General features: G+C 37.7%; 2 protein-coding genes across 2 annotated transcripts; one reads left to right on the top strand and one right to left on the bottom strand.

The window, feature by feature from the left end:
• The first annotated feature begins 5,018 nt into the window (after nt 1-5,018).
• LOC122091604 (protein INVOLVED IN DE NOVO 2-like) lies at nt 5,019-12,628 on the top strand. The gene is made up of 3 exons (XM_042661621.1): nt 5,019-5,115; nt 11,699-12,295; nt 12,536-12,628. Exons 1-3 carry the CDS (start codon nt 5,019-5,021, stop codon nt 12,547-12,549), a joined length of 708 nt encoding a protein of 235 aa, XP_042517555.1. The 3' UTR covers nt 12,550-12,628.
• Nucleotides 12,629-19,549: 6,921 nt separating this feature from the next.
• LOC122091603 (wax ester synthase/diacylglycerol acyltransferase 4-like) lies at nt 19,550-24,685 on the bottom strand. The gene is made up of 4 exons (XM_042661620.1): nt 24,233-24,685; nt 20,847-21,191; nt 20,417-20,554; nt 19,550-19,693 (listed from the first exon to the last, which is right to left on the bottom strand). The coding sequence occupies exons 1-4, from the start codon at nt 24,683-24,685 to the stop codon at nt 19,550-19,552; spliced, it is 1,080 nt and encodes a 359-aa protein (XP_042517554.1).
• Between the last annotated feature and the right edge of the window lie 2,501 nt (nt 24,686-27,186).

Below are 27,186 nucleotides of genomic sequence, written 5' to 3'. Positions count from 1 at the left end.
GCTTGAGGATAGTGCATATATGCTTTCAAACCTTCCACCCTCCATATAAATTATGAGAGAGAAACGTGAAATCACAAATTGAAATTCTTCAAAAAAATGTATTTCTACCGTAACTCTGAAATGGCATTCATATCATCTGATTTTGATATAAAAAATAAAATAAAAAGGCATTCAAGTTATCTGATCACTATTGATGGAACGTCTAGTAGAACTATATAAGAGAATGAGAAGTGAAAATTAAGCCGGAACATACTTTTAATTTATGCAAACAATCCCAGTTCAGTACTTTATCTTAGATCGATCGATCTGCTCACGAATTAACAAGGAAATAAATGCCTCCCTGCAAATATAAAATTGAACATTATTTTATACTTTCCTTTCCCCAATGAATATACGAGATGGATTTAAAAAAAAAAAAAAAATTTTAAAAATCTTGAAGAAAGAATGAAAAGGGTTTGGGATCCCTATAATTTGAAAACAGTAAGAATACATTCTTTTATAAAACCAATGGTATCTTGATTCTTGATACAAAAAAGAGAGAATATTTTTATAGATTCAAAAGAGCTCCAAGTTTTTTAGTAAACTATAGAGAATTAAACCTAATGACATGAAACCAATGGAAGTATCTAACAACATTAATATAAAATACCCAACAGAATGACACGAAACCAACAAACCACTCACAGTTCCATACAAAGGGAGCCAAAATGGTAAGTAACCTATAGATTACTGAATGAAAACCTGTATAGAGAGAGAATACTCACTGGGTTTCCTGTGGTAATTGGTAACTAGTAGAGGATTGAAACAGGCACACAATGAGAAGCGAGCAGGGAAATCTTGTCACAAGCCCTCCACTCTCTCTATTTAGAAATTAAAAAAAAATCTTTATTATAGTCCTCCACTATCTCTTTCTATTTAGAAACTAATAAAATTGTTTCTTTTGTCACCTATTTAAGCAGAATATCATATATATTGTAAGCATGCCAAATTAGAGCTTCTTATTTAAAAAAATATAAAATAAAAATAAAATAAAATAAACTACAGTAACAAAAAAGTGAAAAAAAAGAGTGAAGATTCAATGGTATAAAAGAATTATCCAAATTCATCAAATTAAGGCCAATAACCTTTGGAAGAGTTGAACTTAGATAGGAGTAGAAAGAGAGAATAAAAGGGAGGAGAAATCATACCTATGTTCAAAATCGAAGATGAGAAGATGGAAGGGAGTAGAAGAAGTAGAAAGAAAGAATAAAAGAGAGGAGTCATACCTATGTTCAAAACCAAGGCGGAGGCAGAGGAGGTCTCATCTCCCTCTGCACAAGAGCAGGGTTTTGCTGCAAAAAAAGAAAAAAAAAAAAAAAAAAAAAAAAAAACTTTATTATAGTCCTCCACCATCTCTTTCTATTTAGAAACTAATAAAATTGTTTCTTTATAAAGGGAAAATTACGTCCCCCCTTCCCGTATTTTGTCGAAATTACACATGGATCCATGGTTTTGAATGAATTACACCCTCTCCCCTGGCATTGACGGTGTGAGTATTTTGTTAGTTTTAAACCAAAAAAGACCGTATTAGCTCATTACCGTCGGCCCCGACCTATGTAGTGTCATCGCTGGGGCCCGTCAAATCTACCACACAACAAGAAGGCCAGAAAACTACCAGAACCACCACCGCCGCTACCATCGTCCCTCACCCTTGTTGAGCAAGATTCCCACCAAAATAATAATAAAAAGGGAAAATTGATCAGAGACTAGGGTCAAATTAGTCGATTTGGATCCTTCTGCTCAATTCCCACCCATTGATTCTGATCCTTGCTTTTGCTTTTTAAAACCTTAACTAGGGCTTTTTATCAATATGGTAGTTGGGTAATGGCATTAGAAGGTATTATATTAGGTGACATCAGCAACTAACAGTCCCATTTTAACGGAGACTAACGGATTGGATCCAATTGTAAGAATCTTAGAAATTATAGGGGAAGAGGCATAATTCATTCAAACCCTTGGATCCATGTGTAATTTATAAAAGGAAATAACAATTCTCTATAAAAGTTGAAGAGTAAGGGTACCAACATTACTCAAAAAATAAAAGTGAATGACACAAAAGGTAATGATGGAAAGATAATAGTAGTAAGAAACAAGTGAGACCACATCACAGCATTTATTTTAGATATATGCAGTTCCAAGAACTCCAAAGCACATATTTGAGGTTTTAGTAGTACATCAATAATAACAGATAATTTTTGGGCCAGTAACTATTGTGATGTTTAATTGCAAATATATATATATATATATATATATATATATATGTCAAGGGTCCCGAGTGTGCAATCTGCAGAAAATACAAAGCTCATTGAGCAGCTCCTGAGCAGAGTCTGGAGGAATTGTGAACAATTTAACTTAAATACTAAACACATCCAATCAACCGCAATTGAGGATGTTAAATTAAAAGAATAACAAACAAATCCAACAAAAACTTAAAATATTAACAGAAAAGACCGACAAAAGAAACAATGGGACTGACCTAATTGGCCTACTATCCTCTCTGAAGAACTATTCGAAGCTAATGAGATGGGGTATGCTGCAGAAAAGTGAGAAGGGTCTGCCTTTTAATTTGCAATAAGAAATTTGAATCGAAGGAGATGGAGTACACTTTCCAGTGGTCTGCCTTGCTTCTTCACAAGATCTCTCAAAGAGATCATAAGAAGTTTCTGGAATGTTTCAAATCATCTCCATGATCTCTTTTCTGCTTTGGTGATCGCATTCTTAGGCTGTGTTTGGTAACCTAGAAAAGAAAAGAAAAGAAAAGAAATAAAGAATCAAGAAAAGAATAAAAAAGAAAAAAAAATAACATTTATTGTAGGAAAAGAAAAAATAAAAAATAGAATAAAAACCATTGAACAACTACAGTTTCCCTCTCTCTCTCTCTCTCTCTCCTCTCTTATTTACAATCTCCAAAATATAGAGACCTTCATTGGGAATGGCTGAAGATGGAACAACCAATATTCTGTTGTGGGGGCTTGAACGGTTTTGAGTATGGAGACGATGAAAGAAGAACCAAAGCCTTCAATTGCATATGAAGAGCAAGAAGTGATTGAGCAAATTGGAAAGGGGCTTTTGGGCTGCATTTCTGATTTTCCAAGATAGAGGGAAAAAAAGAGTTAAAGAGGGATTTAATTGCCTAGAATCTGGGCTTTGGAATTATATCTATTTTGTTTCACTTTTCCTCTCAAGACAAAACCCACATCTGTCGAATCTAAAGCAAAGCTCAATTTGCAATGAATATTTCAGGTCCAAAGAGGATACGGCTTGGAATGAATTTGATAATCTTATTGGGGCTTTTCTTTCTGAGGGCGCTCAGAAGGGTCAGTGGTTTGGTTCGTCTTCGTTACTCCAGCAATCTCTTGAGTAGGCTACAGATGACGTGAAGATTTCTTCTGCTTAGTCAAAAACTTCTAATTGCATAGCATATTCTCCCAGTCGAAAGTGGGTGAGCCATAGAAAACCTAAACCTCTCCAGTCTCTTTCTTTCCTTCCAAAACAGAGTATCGGTTTGTAGATAAGCTCATATATTCATATGCAACCCTAGAGTCTATGTTTTCCCCTCCTTTAGACTCTTCATGCTCGATCATTTGCTTGCTGGAGGTGCCTTGTTGCCACAGTGATTTGGTGCTTGCCGAAAGAATACACTAATTTGTAATGGGGAAGAATAAAAAAAGGTAAGTTTTATCGCCGTGAACCAAGTTATCTCGTCTGGAAGTCGAGATAATTTTTTGGACCGCGATAGAAAGTAACGAGACTCCTGAGGTGATTTTAAAATTTTAAATGAGAATCTTCTATTCATTTGGGAGTGTTCCAAACGTAAAGAGAAGTTTCTGAAAGAGAAAATCGTACAGAATCTTGTACAATTTTCTTTTCTTTTCTTTTCTTCCCCTGGCTACCAAACACAGCCTTAGAGATGCGGATAAAGGTTGTCATGGTGTAGAATTGAAGCCCTGTTTCAGGAATTTGCCGCAAAAAAAGTGAAAAAGAGGGAGAGAGACAATAAAGAAAAGTGAGAGAGAGAGAGATGAATAAAGATAATCGGTAGAAAAATAAAGGAAAGTGGAGAGAGAAAGAGAGAATAGAGGAATAGGAGAATATTTTTTTTTAGTAGATGGGAGCATCAAAGATAGCATCAAATGAGATGGAGAGGTTAGATAGGTGTGGGCAATAGGAATGCTGAGGAGGTTCGCAATTTGGGTAATGGCCAGGATCTAGGGTAGGTTTTCCCTTGAGAGTGGATGGATTTCATCTGAGGAATCTGTGGCTGTTGTTTGTGAAGGTGGAGGGCCTTCGGGTCATTCTGCTCCAAGAAAATCTTATGCTAGGGTGGTTGGCTTTGTGCTTTTTGTGGTGAGTGATCTCCCAGGGCCGATACAAGCAGGGAAATTCACAAAGTTTATTATACCCCAAGATGAATATGAAAATAGATTATCTAGGTATATCTTTGCCCTATTGGTAAATTAAATTTCAATTTTTATCATTAGAGATGTGCGAAGGCAAGCGAAGGAATCATGGAATTTAAAGGGTAATGTGAAGATGGTGCCTATGGGCAAGGCTTGACAATTTTTTAGTTTGATTCTGATGGTGATATGGCATCTATGTGGAGGAGAAGCTCTGTCCCTGGAAAAGCAATACCTATTTCAGAGATGGCATCCAGATTTCAATTGAATGAAAGTATGTTAACAAATCACTAGTCTAGGTATGTTTCCCTGATCTACCACTTGAATATTGGCATGAAAAGGTGCTCTTGACGATGCAAAGGCTGTTAGCGACCTATTGTGGTCGATCAACGCACCAAGAATGTGGTTTTGGGGAATTATGCTAGAGTCTAGTGGAGATGGAGGTGGATGTGTGCGTCCAGAAGAGATTCAGGTTGAACTAGTACCACTAATCTTTTCTGGTTCACCAACCTCTAATTTACGAAGACTCATTGGGTAAGTTTGGGTACATTGCAGAGCTAAAAAAAGCAGCTAATATGAGAGATGGCCGCAAGAGTTGGAGGTATTCCAGGGACTGTTTACGCCAACGAATCCCCAAAGGAATCTGCCCAAGAGATAAGAGGTGACCATCATCATGGAGGTAGTTAGGCACCTTTTGGCGGTGGAGGAGCCAAAAGCGGTGGTGGAGAGACCAATCAGGAAGGAGGAGAAAATCTTGCGAGAATCTTCCCAATTTGGAAGGAGGTCCTAACAAAGAATTTGATTCGGTTGAGAATCATTCTGTTGGGAATTCTTGTACGCCCCAGTCAAGGAGGCCTCCCCCTTTTGGGGCTGATGTGGAAGTTACTTCCAATAATAAAGAGGTGGGCTCTATCTTGAACTCTTCTTCAAATATTCAATGTCAAGCTCGGTTAGAAGTGCTTCTAGACGCTAGTGATGGATCCAACACAGTGGGTTCGGGCTTGGAGCATGGGGTGACCCACTCTACCCCTAACCTTGATCCAGATAAGATGGGGCTCTCCCACATGAAGTGTAACTCAGGTGATGGATCAGCATTGAACGTGTTGCAGAAGCCTTAGGTAGGCTAACCTAGGTGTCCCTATTCCCAGGACTAGCCAACAAGTGCCAATTTCCTCCTCATGTTTCTGCAATTTTATTGTTGCTATGAACTCTCAGACTCAGCTTGATTAGATTCAGAAAAGAATTGAGGAAGAGGGGTATTTTGAGAGCTTTTTGATCTTGAGGTTGATGCCAAACAAGACCTCTGAATATCAGGAAAAGCTGCGATCTCAAAAGTCCAAATAAGGTGGTTACGAGATGGTGATAAATGTTCGAGATTTTTCCATGTCATGGCCAAAGTGAAGAGATCTAAAACTCCATCACTAGCATTGTTCGGGATGATGGTAGACTATTTCTAATCAGGAGCAACTGGGTAATCACATTGTTCAGTTTTATGAAGATTTTCATAGGCGTATGGACCTAGACAGCCATCCAGATTTATTTAATTGCATCCCTAGAATTCTTCAGGACTTTGATGCCTGTTTTGGATTCTATTTCCATGAAGATGACTTGATTAAATGTCTAAAAAGTGGATGTGCCATCACTGTTAGATGAGATCAGGTATGCAAGCCAAAGAAGGAGGGTGGAGCAAGATTTATTTCTACTTTTGAGGAGTTTAAAAGGGGCTATAAGAGCTCCTCTATCTGGCCGGGGGTGAAGAGATAATGGTCCTTTGTGACTGATAATGAAAAATGGTATATTGGCCTGAAGAGGTTTCTCACTCAGTTCTGAGTTTATTAAGAATGGTCAGTGGGTTCTTCACATGTTGATTTATGGTAAACTTCCTACTGATGACCTGATTCAGGCCAAAGGCATTCCGCTTCCTTCTAGATGCGAGCTGTGTGGTGCGTCTTCCGAATCCTTTTGACATCTCTTTTTTAGGTGATTTCACTATTGGAGTTTGGAAAGGAGTTCTAGAATTTTTTTAATTTTTCTGGCTGAGTAGTAATCCCTGGCTGAGCTTACTGCTTGGTGGAGAAATAAATCAAGAGGTTGGTCCTGAAAAATGTCTAGGAGGTCTGTATTTTTTGGTAATTGACGCCATCTAGTTTGAAAAAACCAGAGAGATTTGAGGGGAATGCTCGCATCTGTACAGGATAATTTGTGCCATATGCTCCCATATAAAAGCTTCTCCTAGAAATGCACTGATTTGATAATTTGCAGAAGTTCAATCTTTCCACTTCTTCTCACAGAGAGAGATCTATCTTGGAGGTTCACTAGTGCAAGCCTTTCCCTTCCTGGATTAAGCTAACGTGGATGGGTGCTTGCTTGGTAATCGGGTAGAGCTGGTGGGGCGGAATTTTTAGGATCATGATGGCAGGAAAATTTGCTGCTACAAATTTTACTTGGGAATTTATTCCAGCTTCTTCGCCGAGATTTGGAGAATCATTAAGAGCATGTGGTTTACTTGATATGAACACAATCTTCTATGGATTGAGTCAAACTCTTCTGTCGCAGTGTTCATTTTCCAGCATAGACTCATTCCTGGCTTTCTTCAGGAATGGTTAGCCCTATGGATTTCCTTAATCCATTGAATGGAAGATATCTCACTGCTTCAAAGAAGCAAACCCTATGGCAGACTTCTTAGCCAAGGATGCGGCAAAGTTAGGGATTGACAACATGATGCGTAGCTTTCCTCTCATATGGCAAGAGAGTTGCAATATGATATTGATGGTCAATGTAGATCTAGATTTTAATTCTATGAGATAGCGGCTCTGAGTCTCTGTTGATGGCATAGCCGAAGGTGGAGTCTCTTTGCTGGCTTTTGTAATATATTTTTTATTTTTTCTTCCTTTAATATAATCTAATCTTCTAGTAAAAAAGATAGCATCAAATATTGAGAGACAGTGAAGGGTACCAAAAGGAAAATAGAAAAGTAAGAAAGAAAAAGAAAAGTGATGATAAAAAAATAAAGGTATTTAAATTTAAAAGAAGGATAAAATAGTTTAGAAAAAGATTAGTCACGAAGCATGAGTACATGTACTTATATAATATAATAATAAAATAACAGAAAGTGTTTACAACACCGGAATCCTCTCTCTCTCTCTCTCTCTCTCTCTCTCTCTCTCTCTCTCTTTATTGTTCTAAGAAATTGATTCTCTATAATGTGCTCTTCTTCACTGCTTTGTTGGATTTTCCTCTCTGATTTTTTTATTGTATAAACCATTTCCTAAACTATACTTGATGAGCCTAACCTTACTCTCCCTAATAATCAAAGTCTTTGTGCAATAAGACTACAATTCAGTATGGTTGTTTTATCTTGGAGGATAAAATGTGTGTATCCCCTATTGCCCTACTATAGGGGGTGTTTCAGACCTTAAGGAGAGTGTCTACTAAGATATTACTAAGATATGACTCAACCAATTGGTTTGTTGGCTTCAACAATTTGTACTGGTCCTCTTCAATAATTCATCTTACTTCAACCAAGGAAGGCATCTCTACAATCAGTCTTATAATCCAAACTCTGGATGCATCTTTCTTACACCAAAAGTAAGCATCGGAGAAGCTCTGGCTAAAAGGGAGATTTATAAGAAAAGGAGGGCTTGGGAAATCCAAACCCAAGAAGTGCAAGAGCTAGCAGCCTAAGAAGCCAAAGCATGAGCTTCTTTTACACAGTCACAAGAAACATGACAAAAATGGTCGCATCTCTGATAGCTTCAGCCTCCATTGCTAAATCTGAAAAGCAAAACTCAGCCCTGCATCTATTCACAATGAAGCTCCCGGAGCATCTCCAAGGATAACTACTCGAGCTTGTTTCTCTGAAGCAGCATCCCAAACATCATCAATGATCCAAAACACAAATCCTTAAGGAAAAACAGCATGGCATGTATAGCCAATCTCTGAGTCACACATAGAACGAGGGGGGAGGAAGCCCCAAATAGCTCTCATTCACGAATAAAGTTGAGTTTAAGTCCACATAAAGGAGGACCATTGAATTGTAAAGTCCAAATGATTTGGCAAGTTAAAGAGACTAAGAAGATAAAAGAAACCAATCTTTAAAGCTACTACTATGAAAATGCTAGCAATCAACCCTCAAAAGAGGGAATGCACCAACATGAGACATCAAAATGGAAAAAAAGCATGGAGGACAAATTCCTCATGTGCAGGGCAAAAAGGATAGTGTGGATGGAAAGACAAATTCCTAAAATGGAGTAAGAGGTTCACCGCTAGGGAATTGGTATGAATTTCCACAAGAACAGTTTAATATTTTGGAGAAGTTTGAGGCCCTAAAACCAATTCCAAAAGGGTTGGTTGAACTAGGGGACGCCTTATTATTGTGGAAGAAATCCACGTGATACATTGATTTAATGGTAAATTTTCAGTTAGCTGCCAGTAGGGGTGTCATCCTGCCGGGCTCAATCGGGACTATTTGGGCTTAACCATTTCGAAGCCCTACATCGTGAATGCCTGTTTACCTAAATGAGATTAGCTTTGGTGGGTATGGTGCGATTTATAATCGAGCTGGTCAGTCTCGGACTATAATTGAGCTTCCATAAACGGGCCGAGTTTAACTCTAAATAGGCATTCCCTAAAATTCATCTTTAAAGTGGCCTCGAAGGCCCTGCTACCATTATCTCTTTCTTTTAGCTGCCATGCATGTTAGGTTTCTCTCTTTGACCTATTTCTCAACCCATTGAAGCATTAATATCTTCTTCAATTTCATTTAGCCACTATCATATTTTTTTCTTGACAAATTAAACTCTTCCAACCCCGTTCAATTCTCACGGATTTGTTCTTTTTTCATCACAAATATAAAATTTTTTTGGTAGAATCATCACAAATATAAATTAAGAAGCCAAAAAAGCTTCAATCACGAAAAGAGAATTTCCATTTGAATATCAATCAAAGAACCATTTTAAGATCAGTTAAAAACATATCTTAAAGATCTTAAAGATATTAAAAATATCAATGATCTATAATCGATTCGCTTAATCAGCTGCACCTAACGGTGAAGTGAACACCCATTTAAAAAATAAGTCAGAAATGGTTGTGTGGTAGAACAAGGTAAACGGACCTGACCGAGCCTAGAACTCACACTGATCCCAACCGTCAGTGCCCAAGTCAAGCTATCCTGGATATTAGCAAAAGGGTTAGAATTAAATATAATATGGGAAAAATGCTTGTGGGGGTTATAGGCTTATAGCCTGTGCTCCCACGCATATAATTACCAAAGTAATGCCATACATATGTATGTATGGTATGGGAGTGGGACAGTATGAGTCTGCATCGCATGCTTCAAGGAAAGAGGAAGGCAAGGAGCGATGAAAATGCAAGGAAATCACCATGCATGGATACCAAGTGATTAAATCTTCTGAGAAGACAAACCGGCGTCTTGAAACTCTTCAGTTTCAATAAATGTTTGTCTCTCTCTCTCTCTCTCTAGCTTTCTTTCCGTCTTCATATGTTCAATGTTTCAGTGAGAAATTTCATCAGAGGGCTTCACCGATTAGATTGCTATTCAGTTTGGAGTTTTCTTTTTAATCGACTGTAAGTAACTGTAGAATCGTTTATCTCCCTTCATGATACACATCTTTTCATATTTTTCAATCTTCAGAAGTTTACTTATCTGTTGAGCTGATTTTACTTCCTTGAGCATGCGTTGGTGAGACTGAATGTTTGCTCCTATTATTTCAATCAGCTCATTAACTTTGATCGTTTTATTGCGCTTTTGTTGATTTATTGTGAAAATAATGGCTTAATTCCTATAGTGGGTCTTTCTTCTGAAGGTTAATATCTTCTTCTTCTTCTTTTGAAAGTATTATTATTATTATCAATCCCTTTCCCATTGGGTTCAAATTGACTACTTCATTACCCTTAAATCAGTTAGCTAAATTTATTTCAGAAGAAGATTTTTTTTTTGGTGGAGGAAGGGTAAGGAAAATTTCTACAATTTGCAAAAACCAGCGGTAATATATATGTGCATTGTTCTCATCTTTTGTGAGAATGAGAAGATCAATGAGAAAGAAGAGCAAAGAATTCCAAAAAAAAAAAAAAGATCCTTTTGAAGCTGTATAATAGCAAGGTTTAGGAAATCAGATGACTGGTTTACTTATTTCAGAAAAGGAATCTTGCTTTTCTTAAAGCTCAGCAACAAATGAAGCAGCTAGTGTTGCTTGTTCATTACAGTCATTCTCCAGTCATAGTGTGCTAACTATCAATAAGCTTTTTAACTGACTTATGGAAGAAAAAGTTGAACCATAGTTACTATCCAAGGACCAGTCTCTAGATTGATCCTATATCATATCCAGGGCACAGTTTTTTTTTTCCCATTCATGGGGGAGTGTTCAATGTGTCTTTCACTTCCTTCCCTGGCCTAGTAAATTTTTTTTTCTTTTGGTTGCTTGTATTTCCCATATCTATTTGTTTTCAATAGTGAGATAGGATAACTACAGTGAAGCTGAAGAGAAGCTTATCTTCCAGCATGATCTATCAGCCACAACTCAAGAACTATGTGTTAACGAGGCATAGCCATCTCAAAACTCAAAGGGTGGAACTTCAGTACTATTATATTGGGTGAAACTGTTATTTCTGAATTTCTTTGTTTTATCTGATCACTTGATAATTAGTATTAGAAGGAGATTTATCCCTGTTAATGTGATGTTACTTATCTCAAGCTGAATTTTTTCAAGGTCTCTTTTTTCTATTGATCATGTACATCATGGATTCATCTTAGATGAATGTTCTGTATTTAGAAAAGTTATGATTTTTCTAGTACCGTCGTTCATGCGATGTGGAAGTTGAAATTGAAATATTCCACGAAATGGGAAATATCCTGGTTTAAATTTATTTGTAGATTTGAGCAATGTTTGAATCTTACACCTAGTGCAAAACCAAGCACCACTTTTGTTTTTTTCCCACATCTAATATGGTCGTAAGCCCAAAATCCACCCAATTTGCAGATTACCTGCACCATGGTCGTGACTATTAAGGTCACTCAAACCAGGTGGCATTGAGGTAGCTTTCTGGTGGGGACTGATGGATGGGTTGTGAAACTTTATATAGATGCCATCGTACAGAGTAATTTTTTTTCCATTCTTTATCCTGGTATCATCCAAACTGATAAGTTGCTTTTGACTTGTGTTGCTTGTATTTTATGTGTAGTTTACCTGGCTGAAATTTCAATGGATCAGAGTTCAATAGCCCCTGAAGGGTCTCTGTCGCAGAACTTGGCGTTTCTGAATCCCCAAGTGGTTGGAACAATGATGTATTTGTTTGGCCTTGGACTGCAATTGTTGTTAACCTTCCAACTGATTGCAAGGATGGAATATATGTGGGGGAAAGTTGTTCCAAGCTGAGGGAGCAGTTCATACAGAAAGGATTTAAACCTCTGAGGGTGTGTCATTTGTGGAATTATCAGGGTCATTCAGGGACTGCCATTGTGGAGTTCAACAAAGATTGGTCGGGATTTAACAATGCAATGGCATTTGAGAGGGCATATGAAGCAGATCATCATGGGAAAATAGAGTGGCATGGAAGAAAACACAAAGGGTCCAGTATATATGCTTGGGTTTCCCGTGAAGATGACTACAAATCTGGGGGGATTATAGGGGAGGAACTCCAAAAATATGGAGATTTGAAAACCATTTCTGATATTGTGGCGGAAGATGAACGGAAGAATAAACTTGTTTCAAGTCTTACTAATGTGATTGAAATCAAGGATAAGCACTTGAATGAAATGGAGTGCAAATTCACTGAGAGTACTCTGTCTCTCAGCCGTTTGATGGATGAGAAAGATGAGCTACAACAACTATATAATGAAAGTACGTATCTCCATGAGGTTGAGGAAATATAGCATACATATATATATATATATATATACATATATATTTAATCAAGCCCTTCATTGCATTCATTCTCTCCTTTTTTATCTCATGTGAGCTTTTTAGCTACAGAATCTTACTTAATTCTTATTTTATGTTTAATAGAGAAACAAAAAATGCACTAGCTATACAGAAAATTTTTTGGAACACCAAAAACTTATGGGAAATTTGGAATATCAGATGAAAGAGCATGAGCAGCGTGGCATGGAGTTGAAGAAGCGGGAGGCACAAAATTAAACTGAAAGAAGAAAACTATGGGAAGATAGGGAAAAGGTAACATGTGTCTTTGAAATTTTCTCTATTCTTTTAATGTTTAGGGAAAGGGATCTACACGGGTGCCGGCTTATATTGGCATCTTACATGCCAAGCCAATAGCCAGCAGTGAAAGAGTGCATTTGGAGGACAAGGATGCAAAGTGCATTCGATGGACTAGGATGCATCATATAGGGGGCCCACATATTTAATGAGGAGTGATGAGAGAGACTGTGAGAGCAAAGTAGATATTGGAGGCGATAAGTTCATTTGCGCTAATTTTTATTGCATTCTTATTAGCAGCTACAAAAAATAGACGGATCTCACTTTTTTGTGCATGGGTCTAGTAAATTTTGCCCTTAACAATCACTGTTTTTCTTTTATGATAATATTACATGCAAGGATTAAAGTATCGGTATCGGTCGTTGTATCGGTCGGCCAAAATTAAGATACGTATCGGAGGGTATCGTATCGTATCGGAGATACGCTAAAGATACGCACATAAATGGATAGGAAACACTTTTTTATACACTTTTGCATAAACAAATAATTAAAAAAAGTTATATATATAACATGTATTATGCATAAACAGTAAATTGAGAGTATCGCACTAAGAATCCAAGGTTTGTAGTTGTCCTATAAATGTAAAATCCTTGTTCCCAACCATGATTTCCATTTTAGTTAGAAATAAAAATTGTTGGCAGCAACTTTGGAACAAAAACACCTCAAAAAATTATGTTTTTCTAAAAAATTACCCATTTTGGCCATTTTATGACCGTATCGGTACGTGTCGATCGATACATACCGATATACACCGATACGTACCGATACATATCGATACGTATCGATACATATCGAAACGTACATTTCACTTCAATTTTGAATTTTTCATAGAGTATCGGTACGTATCGGTGAGTATCGGTGGTGTATTTGTATCGTAAGATTCGTATCCATACAAAAGGGTTTTAAAAATTTCATGTATCGTATCGGTCAGTATCGTATCGGTAAGGGCTGATACGGTACGATACGGACCGATACATGGCTACTATATTAGCAGTTGCAGCAGCTTTTGATGATGATCTACTAAAGTGTTTGACATTCTTATTCGTAGTTGATAATATTATTTATGGGTTTCCTTCAGACCGCAATGATAAACAGATCCCTTCGAAATGAAACACGGTGAAAGCGTGATGAAGCTAGCAAATGATCATTAGGTCTGCCTGGTTTTAGTGGGCCTTGAATTTTGTTATCAAGATTACGACAAGCATGTAATTTTGTGCTGCATGATGCTCATAAGGAATTAATTAATGTAAGTCTTTCTTTCACTTCCTGTGTCTTATAGGGGCTGAAAGAATTTTCAGGTTATTCTCAAATTGGAGTAAAGAGAATCTTTACCATAAGGAAGGCCAACAAAAACTGTCTTCGTGGTTCTGATGGCTGATCATTGGATTCATTTGGAAGGTTTAACAAGAAAGGGTACCGGGTTCTTGTCTAGGCATGTGGTGGAATTTGCAGACCCTTCATAACATGTTGGATGCTCAACTTCATTATTAACTAGTTCTTTCTATTTTATATGAAAACATGAATTGATTATTTGATTTGTCTTTTGATATTTCTATAAAAACCATGATTGGATTATTTGATTTGGTCCTTCCATGAATATCTTCCCATAAGGTCCACCATTTTGAGCCACATGGACTAATGATGTTGCTATTCTAATTCAATAGAGGACAACATGTTTGGATTAGACATGGGCCAAATTTAGACTCAAATTGAATCAAATACCGTGCTATGTATGCCCTTGCATCCCCGTATAGGACCGCGTTTGCCTATGGTACTCTGACTAATACTGTACACTCTCCCATAGTCCTGGATTTTTCAACCTACTATTTTGTCACTTGGCAAGCTCTGTTTGAGCTTAAATTTTGACATGTGAGTAGGAGACCTTGGGTCTTTGTGTCCACAATATTTGGACCCCATCTAATTTGCTACATGTGTAGTTTTAGGGCCATTATGGCGGGGGTCCGTTTTAGAAAGGGCTTCCCTAACAGACCATGGAGTAAGAGTGTCTCTGTGACTGCAGTTCTTACATTTTTCTTTTTTGTGTACTATGTTGATGCAAGAAGTAATAGATGAAGAAGATGAAAAGCTGAAAAGCCTGAAGAATGATTTGGGCGACGAGGTTTTCAGGGCTGTTACGACAGCTCTGAAGGAGATGAATGAGTACAAAACATATGGTATGTACATATTTGAGTTATGGAATTTCAAAGAAGGAAGAAAAGCTACATTGAAAGGAGTTTCATTTATACTGAAATAGTGGAAGTTAAATATGCGCAAGAGGTGACCTAAGACTGAATGAAAGGTACTGGAATTCTATGCCACTGCTGCTCACTTAAGATAGAACTATGATTCGAGGATCTTGTTGACAGTCGTTACTGTTTGCAGGAAATTTTTTGGTGTTGCATTTTTTGGCCTGGTACCTGAAGAATTTGGTGGCAAAGATTGTTGGAGAGGAGGATAAAGACTAGATAGAGACAAGAATTTACTTCCAAAACTCTTTAAAACTTCTTTTACCTTATGTTAGCCTTCACTCACTCATCTAAACTATTCTGTTGCATCTGCATTTAGAAGTAAAAGACTAATGGTTGTTAAATACTTAAATTTTTTTAATGCAAGCAAGAATGGGGAACCTTTAAGCATTTACTTCTTTGAACTCCCTGGTTCTACTGTGTAATACAATCCAGCATCATGTCTGAATTGCTGTTGTGGTTAATGCTACACCCAAGCAGTTTTGGTGGCAACAGTAGAGTGGCCTTTGCTACAAACTAAAAGCTTTTAAACCTCTATATCAAATAAAAGGGTGAAGGCTTGGCACATCGTCGGGTTGCCCAGCGATCTGTGTACTGTCTACCTCTCTCCATCCTCTCTAGTGAAAAGACCCCTTGTCCATGCCACCCCCCTCCTTTTCTACTGCACGCTAGCTTTCCTGGAGCTTCCAACCCTCTCGCTTACAAAAAATGGTTGCATTTTTTCTATGATCCCAAGAATAAAATGGGGAGATAACCATCTGAATCCCATCTTGAGGGTCATGAGGTGTCTTATTGGAAAACGTGAGGTGCATGGTGGAAGGTGGATGTAAGATGTGGGACCAAGTATGTTTATTGTATTGTTCTTGTGGAATGGCTTCCTGGACTCGTCAAGTTAAACGCCAAGTTGGTTACAATATCAGCACCGAGTCTGAAGCCAAAGCCCATTTCTGTCGAGAAGTTATAGTTGGAGTTATCTATAGCCGTTGTGGCAATTCTAGAGTCATGACTTTGTTTTTGGTGCACTCTTCTATCATATAATGAAATTTTAGTATGAAGCTGCCAGCAAGTGCAGCTGGTAAGGGTGGTACTGTGCTACGTATACGTGGTACTTTCAATTTGTTGCCCGGGTGTAGTTTCAATCTCTAGAGTTATAATACTTGGTGAAGCCATGGCAGGAAACACCAACGTGTCGGACCAATGAGTGAATGTGCACCAGCATTTTCTTTCTTCATTGCACTGGGTGTGGGGGCAGCAACATCTTTTCATTACCCCTATCTTTGGGTGTTATCCATCCATGGTAGAACCTTGTTCTGCTGGGGTAGGAAGCACCAGCGCATGGGACAAATGAAACAAGATGTGCCAGCATCTTTAATGCCTTAGGCATGGGGGGCAGCATCTTCTTTTCATTACCCCAATCTCTGGGCGCTTCCTGTGCTAACAGAACAAGATAGGGTTCTTTTCCCAATAGTTTATCTTGAAAGGCATAAAGTATTTAAGGCAAGCATACTTAATTTTGACTCATATATTGAATTGTTGATGTGGCAAATTCTAATCTTGGACATCTAGGGAATGGTCTAGAATGATTTCAATTAAAATTCATGCTCAAATGCAATCATTTATCTTCTTTGTATTTCTTTGTCCATGGAATCCCTTTGTGATCCCATGCATCTCTACGATTTGCAGAGTCTTGGATTTTTTTCATTTTCTATTTCATTCTTTAGTCAAATTAACATATTACGATTGGGTGTACTTGCCCAAAAAATTCAGCATTACCCAACAAATCACATTCATCTTCTTAGAACTTTAAAAACTTGATATGGATTTGGAAGAATCCCCCCATATGTGTGCCAAGGTCGAAGAGTTTTGGATTTAATATAGGATAAGTTCATAATCCAAATGTTTGCAGTCTTCAAAGTTTTGGAGGGAAAAAATAAAAGACGACAAAGAATAGACTTGAGCCTATGGGTGCAAGTTTGGCCTGGTGAGCTTGAGCCCACTCAATGAGCTTGACAAGGCTTGGGTTAAGGCTTCAGACTGATTCTGACCTGTCTTAGCCCTATATATATATATATATATATGTATATATAATATAAAATTATGCATAATAATCTGGGCCAATCAAGGACAATTAGGGCTTGTTTGGGCTGGGTTGAGCCTAATAGGATTGGGCCTAGGTTATTATATCCCAATCCAGTTGGGCCTGGGTTGAATTAAGGGACCTAGGGTTGGATTGAGGTTATAAAAAATCTTGCCCAACTCGGCCCGATTACAGCCCTTACTTGAGACAGTAAACTAGAAAGAGTAAATATCACTTCCCTCCCCTGAACTATAGCGAAATATCAACTTGACCCCACACATTTCCAAAAATATCACTCACCTCCCCTCCAAGAAAAATATTCCATCTAACGACCCCAACCATTAGAAATCGCTATTAAGTCATCTGATTTTTTATCATAATACCCAAAATACCCCTAATTGTGAAATGACCAAGAGACCCTTAATGAAAACCCCATTCTTCTCCTAAATGATTCAGCCCTTCCCCTCTGTCATTGAAACACAACTGTTCAGCTCCAATTTGTTGCTGAACCGAAGGAGAAGGAGAAGAAGCTTACTCGTGAGTCTCCTTCATCGAATTTTCATGGTTCAGGGGAGGGGAGTGATATTTTCGGAAAGGTAGTTGATATTGGAGTAGTAAGTTGGTCCAATTTGGGCTGGTTCTAGGTTGGTTGGGATTTAAAATATCACAAGGGTTCGAGAGTCAAGACAAAAGGGATGTTTGTTTTGAATGAGAGGGGGATTCAGGGAGTAGCCAAAAATGGTTTTTCGGCTATATCTCTTCATCCTGATCCCAGATTGACTCGATCCAAAAATTAAAGATGCACCATTTTAAATTACAAATGCAATGAGCCCAATATCCAATATGTTCCATAGAACTCCTCATCTTTTAAAATTACCATCATACCCCTACACTTCTCTTCTCAAACTTGCGCAAAACTTCTAATTGAGGTGAAATTCCTCATTTGTCCTTGATTACTTTAGTGAAATTTCTTTCCATCTTACCCTTGGTCGCATGTGAGTCGATCTATGGGTAAATCGGTATCTTGTGGCCAGGTTGGTGCTCCCCTTTTGTCTCGACGGAGCCTCATGACCAGTGAGAAAGGTAACCGACTAATGACTCAACCCTTCACCTTCTAAACTGTTGCATTCTTTACCACGTAATAACCGATGTGCTCGGTTAGTCCAGTTCACACCTCTTCTTATGACAGGTGCCTTTTCGCTAGTTAGCATTAAGTGCCCACACTTTCTGGGAGGGAGAGAAATGTCTTCTTAAGGTTTCGCTGTTCGTCTTCTCCACCACTTCTTCCTTAGCCTTCTAAGAACTCTCTGCTTCATCTTTTTTCTCTCCTGCTTCTCCATGATTTCTCAAGCTCTTCTTCTCCAAGACCGTTGCGGTTGCGGTTGCTGTTGTGCTCTCTTCCATCGTTGAGGGTCCACTTCTCTCCTATTAAATCTCTTTCTTCCTTTCTTAATGTTCTTTAATTTAATTTTTTTCATTGCTGTGACGATCCAAACCCACGTATAAAAAAAAAAAAAAAATACCGAATGTGGCCTTAATTTCAAAACATCTACTAATGATTCCAAACGATTTTAAAGTATAGTTGTATGGTCATTCTATTTAATAAAGATTTAGAGTTGAGATCTTCAGTGGGTGGGGTTTCCGGCATCAAGGGTGGAAAACAAAGGTTGTGTTTGGTATGAATTATTGGAATGCATTATTGACCTAGAATGCATTCCAAACACAACCTAAATAACCTTCTTTTAAATTGATCTATTTTCAAAGGGGTTTCAAAATATTTTGAAAGTAAGTTATTATCCTATCATCTCAAGACTTGTCATTTTGTTTCATTGTGATAGTATCAGAGGGTTGGAGCTTGATGGATCAACACGACTTAAATGAATATTTGTATGTTTTATTGTCTTGTTGTGCAAGTAATAAAAAAGAGTCATTTGGGGATTTTTGTATTAGGGTTTCTAGGTGAGAGTTCATGCTGCAACGTTTTGTGCTCTTGAGAGATCTTCATTGTATTTTCTTTCTCTGTCATATATATAGTGAATCACCTTCAGCTTTGCCATTGGATGTAGTACATATTGATGTGTGATCCATGTTAAGTCTTTGTCATCTTTGCTTGAAACTATTGTATTTCTTCATTTTCTTGGTGTTTTCTCTGACAAGTATTTGGGAAATACTAAAACCTAAGGGGGCATTTACAAACCCCTAAGTGAAGAGGAGATTATTCCAATTCAGCGCATGTAATAACCAATACAAGGAAAATATTTTTCCACATATATAACCAAGGAGCATGTACCCAACAATATACCTCCCTAGCATAAATAAAATAGAACAAGCTTCGGACAAAGAAAACTGAATTACAAAGAAGATACTTCACAGGAAGTTTTCGCACTCCAGAATGCCCTTATCATCCATCCCTACTAAGGAGACACATTACACACACACACACAAACACACTCTCTCTCTCTCTCTCTCTCTATATATATATATATCCATGACAGTGCCAAGACATTGATTTTTTGTAATAAATAATGCAAGTCTTCTTCAATTTGATTCTTCTTCTCACTTTCTACGTGCTGCTTCTACAATATTTCCAAAAGCCTCCTTCATGCACGAGATAAGCAATTCAGAATCAATAAACCCTTTTTCTGCTGCTGTTATCACTCTTAGCTTTTGATTGTAACTCATCACTGTGAAGGAAAGGCTCTGTAATCCAGGCACAACAAATATGGTCACCAATCAATGAATAAATGTAGCTTCTGATATGAACATTACTTAATTAAGAATCTTATTTAGAAAAATTAAAATAAATGTTTAAAATTTAACTTTATCTCAATGAAGTTATGAATGAATGGTGGATTAGGAGCGTCACCCTAGCATATAGCTAATTAAGTACTTATTTCTTCTTTGAGGATAGTAATTAGCACACTAAACTTCTTCATTGTGATTTACTAGAGAAGAAAGAAACATAAGAAACTCCAAATAATATTATAATATGTTGGAGATATGATATCTTGTATTCCAGTGCATGCATAATTAAATCGGCTGATTCCGAAGGGCCATTAATAATCTGAAGCTTTCGAGGCTGATTTTGGTAAATTTTTGGTATAGAGTTTCGCTATAAATTTGTAGCGAGGGTTCTTTTCCTGTAAATAATTTAAGAGAGGTATGAGGACGAGCAACTGTAACCTTATTCTCCATTGATTGTGAAGCAAATCTAATCTCACTGTGGATGTTGACAATCTTACTAAAGCCGAAATACATAAATCCTTATATTCTTTAATTATATGATTGTTTGTTTGGATTTCTATTCTTTCCTTCATTGTTTCAGGGTTTGTTTCTACAAAATATACCTAGAATATTTTTCACTGGAGATAAGTAGGAAAAAGAGAACACAGTATGAAAACTAGGGATTTCTCTTCTCTGTACCTGTGGAATACCTCCTACAGTGAAGTAGAAGCCATTAACTGGATTGCCTGCGAGTGCCACCTTTTGCATTGGACCAATTATATTAGAAATCCCAATGCTTGTATGTTTACATGTCGAATGCATCAATCCAGCAACTACCTATGAAACCAAAAGATTAAATACTTCCTATTAGAAATACTAAATAAAGATATGGAAAAAATAACTCTGTGAGGGGAGGGGGGGGGGGAGTGTGGCTCCTATGCCCGCACATAGGCGAGGCAAATGATCACCCTGCCTCCATGAAAGGTAGTAATGTCATTCATGCTGATGCTTACATCCATGCTCTCATTGATCCGTGCTCATGTAGGGATCACACTCCCCCACAGGAAACTCTTCCCCAAAAGATATATTCCATAATAGGATTTTATAGCAGAGAAGTGCATTTCCAAACCTTTGAGCTGATAATGTTCTTCAAAACATTCATTAGTATAGCAGAGAAATAAATACCAGCTGAATTCTTCTTTTTACCCATCTCCTTCTTCGCTTGGACGATGAACTCAAGGGGACTCACGTTTTCAGAATCTTTAAATAGAGGAAGTGATATACTTAATAAGCCAAATTGGTTGCCCCATTCCTTAGCTTTTAACAAATCTTCCACATTTTGATATCCTTTCAACGTTCTCATGTTCATAAGCACCAAAGCAGACACACGCTTGTGGCCAGAACCTGGTTCCAACCTTTGCATGTACAGGTGAATTGTGAAGGATATCAACCCAATGATTACATCATTAACAGTCTATAAAACAAACATTAAGAATTAGAACTTTTCTACCAAAAATAATTAAATAAATAACTTGCAAAAAAAAAAAAAAAACCTGCTGCCTAAATAAAGTTTTCAACGTGGTAAAACCTTATAGTAAAATTCAAAATACTGTAGACATAGATGGACATACATGGAGAAACATATTAATATATAATGAAGTAATGGTTAAATTTGGGTATAAAATTTAGTGTATATCAAATAATCATATTGCCACATCATTCTGCTAATTAAGTGGCATAATTTTGTGAACCATCAAGAGAAGTTTATCTTCATCTTCACTAGGTTGTCAAATAAATTTTGTTCCTATTAGATGTCTTAGACACCACAAGTAACCATCAGTACTCAACTATATCATTTATGGGTCCTTCCTAGGGTGCAACTGGCCTGGCCTAAGGTCATGTCTTTGGAAACCCCAACCAGTGCAAGGTATTACCTACACAGTATATATGGGCTATGGGTTTCACTGAAAATTGCAGAGTTGGAGACTTGATTTTGGACATGTAAGAAAATAAAAAAGCCATAAACCATCAAGAATTTGAAATTAAGAGCAATAGTTTTATGTCCACACTTAAAAATTATGGGAGAAGGTTTCCTAGAAGATAGTGAGGTCCTTGTCTAGCTCGAGGGCCAATGGGAGCATAGTGTTTTTCAGGATTTTTTCCCTATAATTATTTATGGGAGAAAAAAATGCTACTAGCCTGTGTAAAGTACATTAGCGTCTCCCTGTGTCTATTACTCTCCTCACTCATATGAAATGACATATTTGCCTCCTATTGTGAGAGGAGAGAGATAGATACAAGGAGATGCTAAGGCACACTATGTAAAGGCCACCAGCCAAAGCAAAACCCAACTTAGGCTGAGCTCCCCAAGCCTAGCCTGGCGCACTTGCACCCCTATTGCACAAAACCAGATTAAACCATGAATGTAAGTAGTCAGGCTCTGTAGATTGCAAGGGGAATTTAAGGGAAGAAGTGAAATTTTCAAACTCAAAATGTAATCATTACCCTTTATGACAATATCTTTTTTTTTGTTTTTTTGTGGCCCTAGGTCTATTCTTGAGGAGATTCAGACTCCTGACCTCCCTCCCTTCCCTTGCAACGCTAAGGTTTGTGATTTCATCAGGAATGGAGAATGGTCACTTCCAGAGGTCCGCTCTCACTCTCTCAGACAAATTTTCCTTGCAATTAAAGAGGTGAAGATTCCCAGTGGCCAATTTGAGGACTTATGTATATGGCAGCTATCTCCTCTTGGTTCTTTTACTACATCGTCAGCGTGGGAGGATATTAGAAGAGTTGCTCCGGCAGTGCATTGGAACTCTTTGGTTTGGCACAATAACCTTCCTCCAAGAATTGCTACATTTGGATGGCGACTAGCTCATGAGAGACTCCCAACGGACGAGCTTATAAGAAAAAAAGGAATTTTCCTAGTCTCTCGATGTAGCCTCTGTGAGCAGAACGAAGAAAGTATGGAGCATATTTTCCTTCACTGTCCTTTCTCCAGAGATATTTGGGAAAAGTTCACCTCTTGTTTCGCAATTCAATGGTCTGAACATGAGTCAATTGATAGCTTATTTCAGTGGTGGAAGAGGAAATCAAGATCGATCAATTTAAAAAACTCTTGGATGATAGGGTTGACCATCATTGCTTCTCAAATCTGGAGGGAAAGAAATATCAGACGGTATGAAGGAAAAAAGAGGAATGGGATCTACTCATTTCAATACATCTGCCAGGATCTTGCTCTATATGCAGGGACTTCTAAGGGTGAAGTGAAATCGATTGCTGATATTATGTGTTGCAGAAAACTGGGGCTGAAGATTGATAACCCAAAGATTGTGCCGCCGCTGGAAGTTCATTGGTGTAAGCCACCGGATCAGTGGATCAAAATTAATGTTGATGGCAGTTCATTGGGAAATCCGGGTCGCGCAGGAGCAGGGGGAATTGTTCGTGACAGTAATGGTCAGGTTTGTAAGGCTTTCAGTACTTTTTTGGGTGTTAAAAAAATATATGAAGCTGAATTTAGCGCTGTCATGGAAGCAATATTGGTTGCTATGAATATGAACGCAAGGGGCTTGTGGATCGAGTCTGACTCCGCAGCTGTAGTGGCTGCAACTCAGAAGATGCATATCCCTTGGTTTGTTTTACAAAAATGGCGGTTTGCTCTCCCTTTCCTTCAGTCCATTACATGGAAAATCACCCACTGCTTCCGTGAGGCGAATACTGTGGCAGATTTTTTGGCAAAGAAGGCAGCAAAATCGGGAGCCTCTGACTACTCCACCACTTTTCCCAGTCATGTATTAGATGATTTAGAAAATGATGCCTCAGGTAGGCATAGTTTTCGCTTCTGCTAGGCTTTTGCTTGTACACTCTGCTGATGGCTATGCCGAAGGTGGAGTTTGCAAGTGGCTGTAGTGGTTGCGAGCCTCCTTGAATTTCTTTCTTCTTTGGATGTATTTTTCCCTTTATTTCCTTCAATAAAATCATCCTTTAGCAAAAAAAAAAAAAAATTCTCTTTACTTCATATCCAAAACCCTGCTATAAAATGTAAAATATATAAAAATTACATGTAATGTGTATCATCACTAAATTTGTTAAGAAATTTAAATATTTTATACAATATACGGAGTAATGATTACAAAAGTTTCACATATATTCCCTCTAAATTTCCCTTTCAAGGAAAAATAGCCTTGAAGATTTTACTAATAAAAAGAAGTAATAGCTATGTACTAGAGGTGAACTAGTGTGAACATCCTTTAATCGAGATACTAGTAATACCTACCTTAAGAAACTAAAATCAGTAGGCTACTACTTCAAAAGAGAAGTTGAGCTAGAAAAGCCCAAAGGCAAAGGACTCTTAGTCCAACCAAAGAAGTGAGAGAAGACCTATAAGGTTCCCACTTCAATATGTGAGAGTAGAGGGAAAACCATAGGATCAAGTGAGAGTAGTCCAGATTCTAACTCCGAAGAAAGTCTAAATACTTTGTATCCACTACCATAAAGAAATTTTAGAGAACTTACACATCCAACTATGTTCTTAAGTTGCCTTATTTCATCAAGGTTGAATACAACCGATGCAATAGTCTTGAGCTCAAACTCCACTCGAGGTGTAGCCGACCTGATGGTCGTCTTATCATCTTCTAAGAACATGCCTTGCAACAATGTAATAATAGAGTCCGAAACTGTGTTAAGGCACCTAGAGATGAAACTTGACATTTTGGATAAACTGTTCATCCTTCCATACATAGATGCCGTCGTCGTCGACGACGAGGAAGACAAGGAAGAAGAAGGAAAAGTGATAGGAAGTGAAGGATTATCTGTCCTTCTAAAGGATGAAAACATTCCACTCATTAGTGAGTAGCCATCTCCAAGTGCATGGTTCAGTCTAAACACTAGAGACATAGTGGCATTAGTTGTGGGATACATGATCGCATGGACTTCCCATGGAGGCCTACTCTCAGGAAGCTGATCCATAGTTTTCTTAGATAGGTACTCATAAAAAAGTTTGTCATAGTCTTGTAAGGATAACCCAGAAGGAAAAGTGGGAACAATAATGTGGTCTTCGATCATGAGATCTACCTTCTTCCATCTTTGGACTCCCTTTGAATCCTTAAAAATAATACAAGAGAAACGAGGATTAATTGGAACCTACACATCTCGAAGTAATTCAATAGTCTGAGATTTGTTGAAGGGTTTCTCAAATTCAAAAACTAAGGTAATGGTCAAGGACAAGATAGGACTGTTGATGGACTGTGAGAGTGGGCTTAAAGGGGGTAGTAAGTTTTCTTCTATTGGAACTTGGTTTAGCTGTTTAGAAGCCATTGATGATCAAATTCTGGGAGCTAGACTTGATACTCGTTAGCTATTTATATAGAACTCTAGCTTTCTGGTTGCAACTGAAATGATGGAGAGTGAAGTAGAGAATTTCAACTTTGGTGCATGGAACCATATCAAGATACATGGAATAGCATTAACCTTGCTCAACAAACTTTTGTACTGAAATTGCAGTCTCAATCTGTCATTCAGCATTAAACTAACCTTAAACCTATCCTGAATGAAAATGTCTACAAAAGACAAAGCAATCGACTTACTAAGAATAGGACGCTGTAATTGTTGGATTTGATGTCTTTTATCTATATTAGTTGATGAATTTGATTCAATAGTCAACTAAGATTTTTCTAACGGAAAAGGTGAGAATGTGGGTGCGTGAACATTTCAAGGAAGTTAAGTTTTCCAAGAAAATGCAAAAGTATAGCTAGTCATCGTGAAGTCTTCAAGAAGGTGGGATTTTCCAAGAGATTGGAAGCCGTTGCAGTCTTAGAAGATAGTGGTTTCTTTAAGAAGGTGGAATCTCCGAAATATTAGTCTTCCAAAATGTGGAAGATGAGGAGTCTATAAAAAAGAGGGGTGTTAACCAAAGAGGGTAGAGAATAGAAGAAGTACAGGAGAAGTCAGGAGTGGAGAAATACTAGTTGAGAGAGAGAGAAAGAGAGAGAGAGAGAGAGGTGTACAAGGGACTTGGTTTTAAGAATTTAAATCGCAAAGATTTTTTTGTTGTTCTTTTCTTGTTCTAAGTGGAAGTTTGATCTCACTCTATAGACGTAGGCAGTATTGTCGAATCACGTAAATCTCTTGTGTATAGGCTTGTTTTACTTTCTTTTGCTTATTGATCCTGCATATACTTTTTGTGTGTGACAAACAGGATTTCACAAGTTGCTCACGCTGGAAATATAATGTTATTTCAACCCCAACAATAACAAGACGTAAATTCAAGAAATATTATATACTAAAATTCTTGGTTTAGCCAAATTACTTTCCATGTCCTCCATTTCATTGTCCTTTTACTCTCTTTTTTGGATCTCCCAACACATTCACTAGAATAAAAATAAGTTCCAAATTTGATTAGATCAATTGGCAAAAAATATTGTTTCTGAATCCCAACCAATTTAAGTTTAGATTGGCAATTTGAACTAAGTTTGTTTATCCAAATCCGTGAGGTATACTACGGAGAATGGCATAGATTGATAGGAAATACCATTCTGGCACAATATGAGGTGGGCTGGGCATTGGACTAGCAGGTATATAATTGTCGGGATGCCCCAAAAATCCAAATGGAATAAAAGATAGCAGAAACTATCTGACAACACACATCCTCGGGCATCTTCGTTTTCTATGAAAAACAAACCCAATCTCGATCTCTGAAAGCATTTTCCTAGACCAAGGGCCCTTCGTCAAGCCTTTCTTTTAGTATGTATTGGCGGGCATTTTTTCACTATGAAGTGGGTTTGGTTTTCACATAAGCTCAAACATGATTTGAAGGGTACTAACTACCTTAAAATTAATACTTGAATCATAGTAGAGAACAAAAACTGAACCACATGGCCCCATCAGAGAATCCTTTAGTCACATTAAATGTGGACAGGTTCAAAGGAATTACCTCATTTAATAGAGGCTTTTGTTATATATGAGAAGTGATGAGCACATTTATATGCGAAATCTTAGGTAGTAAAGCATGCATTTTATATATTTAGAACGGAGCTGCTTTGAGTTTTACTCTCTTTTTGCAGGTTTTGTATTTTAAAGGCTTTAAGCAATATCGGGCATCATATCTCTCTTTTTTTTTTTTTGCTAAAAGGTCATTTAATTAAAAGAGAACAGAGCAAAACAAAGAGAAATACAAAAGGGCAGGCCGATCCCACTAAACCCACTTGCAACCTCCACCTTCGGCATGGCCATCAGCAGGGGGAACAAGCAAAGGCTTAGCCAAATCGAAAACGGTGCCTGTCCAACGCATCAGAAGCTAACTCATCAACAACATGTCTCGGGAACTCCACCGAGAATTCTGAATTACAAGATTTAGATGCTTTCCTAGCCAGAAAATCAGCGACTACATTAGCTTCACGAAAACAGTGAGTGATCTTCCATTGCACCAACTCCAAAAAGGAAATAACAGATCTCCATTTCTGCAGGGCAAA

This window comes from Macadamia integrifolia, chromosome 10 (assembly GCF_013358625.1).
Source record: "Macadamia integrifolia cultivar HAES 741 chromosome 10, SCU_Mint_v3, whole genome shotgun sequence".
Taxonomy (NCBI): domain Eukaryota; kingdom Viridiplantae; phylum Streptophyta; class Magnoliopsida; order Proteales; family Proteaceae; genus Macadamia; species Macadamia integrifolia.
This window is presented reverse-complemented; position numbering and strand designations above follow the sequence as displayed.

Excerpts from the sequence above, each read along its gene's own strand:
- LOC122091604 (XM_042661621.1), top strand. The coding sequence starts at position 5,019 with ATGGCCGCAAGAGTTGGAGGTATTCCAGGGACTGTTTACGCCAACGAA. Across the intron at positions 5,116-11,698 it reads AGGTGACCATCATCATGGAG|AACTTGGCGTTTCTGAATCC; the intron begins GTAGTTAGGCAC and ends TCTCTGTCGCAG.
- LOC122091603 (XM_042661620.1), bottom strand. The coding sequence starts at position 24,685 with ATGGATCAGCTTCCTGAGAGTAGGCCTCCATGGGAAGTCCATGCGATC. Across the intron at positions 20,555-20,846 it reads AGAACATTATCAGCTCAAAG|GTAGTTGCTGGATTGATGCA; the intron begins GTTTGGAAATGC and ends TTGGTTTCATAG. Across the intron at positions 19,694-20,416 it reads CTGTAGGAGGTATTCCACAG|AGCCTTTCCTTCACAGTGAT; the intron begins GTACAGAGAAGA and ends CCTGGATTACAG.